The sequence below is a fragment of the Penaeus japonicus genome, unplaced genomic scaffold, assembly GCF_977035675.1.
Source record: "Penaeus japonicus unplaced genomic scaffold, GWHDUDI00000001_assembly GWHDUDI00000024, whole genome shotgun sequence".
Classification (NCBI taxonomy): Eukaryota; Metazoa; Arthropoda; class Malacostraca; order Decapoda; family Penaeidae; genus Penaeus; species Penaeus japonicus.
Window position 1 is genome coordinate 37,240,114 of NW_028234426.1, and position 5,000 is coordinate 37,245,113.

Below are 5,000 nucleotides of genomic sequence, written 5' to 3' on the forward strand. Positions count from 1 at the left end.
GTAATCAACTTCAGAGGAAAATACAATTATGTAGACACAAGTAATCGACAGAGAAAGGGAGTGAGAGAAACTACTTTAAATCTGATGGGCATTGGACCATAAGCATTTCGGAATGCTAGCAGTATGTTACGCTCTCAAAAAGCGTCGAAATACATTGTTATAGACGGATGCAAATGTGTAAAAGAAAGAATCGCTTTTCCTGTTTGACGTACTATCTAGCCACGCCCATTTCCTGTCGTTTGGTGAAATATCTTTTGTGTTTTGTGGCGTGTTTATAACTGTAGAATAGTACATGATTTTTCCTACTTATATCCTTAACTTACAATAGAGGGTCAGATGGAAATTAGTTAAACATATAATGACTGGGATTCTACCCGAGAATATGCTTTGCACATGCACATTACAAACAGTAGGTGGAGCCACAGCTATGACGTCACCTTGTGCTGTCTAAGGCTGCAGTCCCCTTGTCACGTCGGCGAGATTATTAAAGTTTTCCTTAGCATCTTCTTGCATGTTGCACCCTATCAGAAAGGAAGCTGTGTATGATGATGAATAAAACTCCTTTTAAATAAATAATCTAAACTTTCACAAGTATTTCACATTTCCAAGAGGTATAATAAGTCTTCGAAGAACTTGTTAAGTCTTTGAAGAACTTGTGATGTAGTTGTATGAAGTGTGTTTTCTTCCTCATGAGGTTAAGAAGAATACTAGTGATATTTCCTAGTCTCCATGATTTACTTTTATTTATATAATCAAGTTTAGATAGAATGCAATACATGTTTTTTTTTAGGTAAACTGCAATATAAATGGAGTACACAATTCCTTTCTCTGACTACCATTTTATGCAGTATTACATTAGTGTTTTTTTAAAGCTTGCTTCTGTTAAATCTACTAAAACCAAATGGCGAAAAATCAAGTTGAGGTTGTAGACCCATTGCCATCCTAGCAAGGGCTTTTCCACATGCTGGAGCGATTTTAAATCCTGTGCCTGTAAAGGGGGTATCATTTTACTTTTTCAGACTTATTAAACATACATACACACACACACACGCACACACACATACATACATACATATATATATATATATATATATATATATATATATATATATATATATATATATACATACACACACGTACACATTCATACATATTATATATATATATATATATATATATATATATATATATATATATATATATATATATACATATATATGTATATATATATGTATGTATGTATGAATATATATAACATATTCATCTATCTATCTATCTATCTATTCATCTATCTATAATATGTATATATATATATATATATATATATATATATATATATATATTATATATATATATATATATATATGCGATTTTATACTTGATTGTTTTGTGAGTATTATGATTAAAGAAAGCACAGTTTAAATAGAATACAATAATTAGATTAGAAGAAAATAATTCAGGTAAATATCTAAGCTCCTCAGAAAATTTAGACATTGTAATCTAAAGATTTTTTTCTGAGGAGGTTATAAGGACTTACATGCACACATAAATAGACATTTCACATATAATCTAAATTTACAAAATTATCCTATTGTTTCAGAGCAAAATCATATACCTCATTAAACCCTATGGTCATTAGTAAGAAATTACGTAATAGCACACAGTAATATGGCAGCGTTGGCAAAAATGTCAATTAACAATTAACAGAGAACGTACCGGAGAATCCAGCGCCAAATACAAGATTGTGGTGCAGAGGGTGTCGGTCTAACACAAAGCTCTCATCTGGGGTGACCTGAAAACCATCAATACACTACGTAGTTGCTCACCCATGCAATACATCAATGTACCACCTTGTAATTACTCTCGGTTAATCAAAACCAATTTCATGGTAGAGGCAATACTGACCTACTACACATGTCAATGACGATGATGGATAAAATATGAATAAAACTTCATTCCCAGTAGGAAAACAGACGTGTTTTAAAAAATCACACACACGAAAGAACAACGACAAGATAACGTACTGTATACATGCAAGATTCCACAACAGAAGGCTTGGGTTCGAGGCAGGGGAAGAACTTCTTCACATATTCTTCGGCCTTCCTTTGTATCGCCGACATGTCCACCTTGTCCCGCTCATCTGGGTCAGTCTGCGGCCCGGCATGGTAGCACACCTGTTTTCCCAGAAGCGTGGGAAACGATAATCAATGTGAAATTAACCGTTAGCAAGACTGTATAATATATGGCATATGACAGGAATAATAACATATGCTATGATCAAATGAAATGCTATTTAGAGATCGCTCTTTAGGAACCTTCATGTATCCTGGGTATTCATAATCAGGGAGAGCATAGAAGTGGTTCTCAGGACGACTCAGGTCAATGAAGGTAAAAGCTGGTGTCTTTGAATCTCGCACCTTCCAGTAGTAGACTCCAATCTTCTCTGTTCTGAGGAGGTTGAAGAAGGGGTAAGGAAACTACTTGTAACGGTTGGTGGTGAATATGTCTGTCTGTCTATCTCTCTCTCTCATTTTCTCTCATTCTCACTCTCTTTCTCTCTCTATCTTCTCTCTCTCTCTCTCTCTATTTCTCTCTCTCTCTCGCTCTAAATTTCTCTATCTTATATATCTCTCTCTCTCTCTATATATCTATTATCTAATAAATTATATATATATATATATATATATATATATATATATATATATATATATATATATATATATATATATATATATATATATATACATACATACATATAAACACACACAGAGATCGTACCTAACAGGTAGCTGAACACCAAGAGAATCCAGGAGAGATCCAGCCCAGGGCCCAGGACACAAGACAACAGCTTGAGCCCTTACTCGGCCTTTGGGACCTCGAAGTTCCACTGTTTTCCCCGGGATAATGGAAGTTACTGGCCACCCGTCCAGCACCCGTCCGCCATTGTTGATGAAGAGGTTCTGTAAGTCAGAGTCTAACAGCTGGGACATGGCGTTCATAAATTATATTGATCAATCCTAATGTACTCATTATCTTTATTATTATTCATTCTAATATTACATCTGCTAATTATGGTAGCACGGTATAGTATATGAATATATCTATTACTATTACTCACGTTTACTAGTGTTGTCTTGATCATATTAAATCATTTTGAAACAAGTAGTACACAGGTGTGCTCCCGCTGTCTCATCAAAGACTGCTGATGATGCAAGAACTAAGAAAATAGCATGGTACTTTTTTGTCATTGTTATTTTATATGTCTTGCCGACTCTTACCTGTAACGCTTTTAGGCATTTATCTGCCATCAGTACACCCGCACTAGGGTCTACAACAGCCTTGTAGTTACTAGGGAAACTCGTCCTATAAAAATCAAAATTGAATATTATATATATATACATATATATATATATATATATATATATATATATATATATATATACATATAAATGTTTATATGTTTATATATATATATATATATATATATATATATTTATATATATATTATATATATATACATACATACACATACACATACATATATATGTTTATATATATATATATATATATATATATATATATATATATATATATATATATATATATATATATATATATATATATATATATATATATTCATGTGTGTGCGTGCGAGTGTGTATGTGTGTGTGTGTGTGTGTGTGTGTGTGTGTTTGTGTTTGTGTGTGTGTGTGTGTGTGTGTGTATGTGTGTGTGTGTATGTGTATGTATGTGTGTTAGAAGTTATAATGCTCCTATTTACCTAAATCGTTGATTAGTCGTGGCAACATCAAGTGCCTCCGGTGTGCCGCCACTGGCATGAATCGATGCCTTTACATTATCCAGTGCGGGTGCAGAATTCTCCGAAGAATTTAGCCCAACTGCCAGCAGAGGAGCTGGTCTAAGGAAGAGATGACCATGAGGATCTAATATATGGACGATTATTAATCTTTTGAAATTATGGAATTTCTACACTAACATAACCATTTTTTGGATAACAAAGTATAAAAGTAATGATTAGTGCGTATATAGTAAATCAATTTTGACCAAAGCTTTCTCGCAGAGCACAATAACACTGAACCCCCTGGCCAACCAGATGGCATTCACTTCCAACCTGAAGAGCCTGACGCCCGACTGATGCTCCAGCTGAAGCCATTGGTCAAAGGAGTCTTTCATGATGGCAGTAAGGGCGGGATGACCGTAATTGGCGAGTCTAGTGATTCTTGTATGTCCTCCACTCGACCCCCGCGAGTGTGGTAAGGGAAACTAAGAGGATAAGGGAAACATGTGTTAGATATATGGAGATGTTTTGGTGCTATGTAATCCACCTCGATGTTGCAATAAATGTGACTAGCTCAGAAAATATGTAGCAAATTTACCTTGGTGATATAGATAGTGTCACCATATTTGTCAATGCGAGGAACGAATGATGCAATCCAGAGTTTTCAAACAGGAATATAATGATGTTCACACACGATTCTTAAACTTTGTATTTGTCATATATTGATTTGCATATTTGCAATGCTTGCGTAATCAAATATAGATTTATCTTGTCTCGTTCTCATCAATAATAAGCATCCTTCGCCTGGGTATTCTACTTCTGTTTATAATTCTCTTAATGAGTGTGACACCCAAGTCTATTCACGCATTGGGCATAGCTATGATGTTGAAGTTTATATTTATTTTTAAACGATCTAAATATAATATTACGTAATGGAAGTGTGTGTATCCGCGTGGATGCGTATACGCGTTCGTATTATGAAATATTTCGATAGATGGCATGGTGATAAAAAGATAAGGAATCACTTATCTAACCATAATTTCTGAGGTCTTTAAATTTCCTCGTAATGAACAGTTTCGTAAGTGTCTTTTGAAACCCCGACGTGGTTTTCCCAACTTCGGAGAGTATTATGCCATCCCCTTTGATATCTTTAATGGTCTGTTAACCACATGTTATCTCTTTACTATTTTACTATTTACTA

The 5,000-nt window shown here is 34.2% G+C and overlaps 1 protein-coding gene across 1 annotated transcript in view; it reads right to left on the bottom strand.

The window, feature by feature from the left end:
• Positions 1–713: 713 nt before the first annotated feature.
• LOC122246279 (peroxisomal sarcosine oxidase) overlaps positions 714–5,000 on the bottom strand; it is an 8,589-nt gene continuing 4,302 nt past the window's right edge. The window contains exons 3-10 of the mRNA XM_086551075.1: positions 4,133–4,284; positions 3,782–3,919; positions 3,279–3,363; positions 2,779–2,960; positions 2,316–2,448; positions 2,025–2,174; positions 1,717–1,792; positions 714–988 (exon numbers count right to left, since the gene is read on the bottom strand). Coding sequence (XP_086407201.1) covers positions 867–988; positions 1,717–1,792; positions 2,025–2,174; positions 2,316–2,448; positions 2,779–2,960; positions 3,279–3,363; positions 3,782–3,919; positions 4,133–4,284 — 1,038 coding nt within the window. The 3' untranslated portion in view covers positions 714–866. The remainder of the gene's footprint in view (positions 989–1,716; positions 1,793–2,024; positions 2,175–2,315; positions 2,449–2,778; positions 2,961–3,278; positions 3,364–3,781; positions 3,920–4,132; positions 4,285–5,000) is intronic.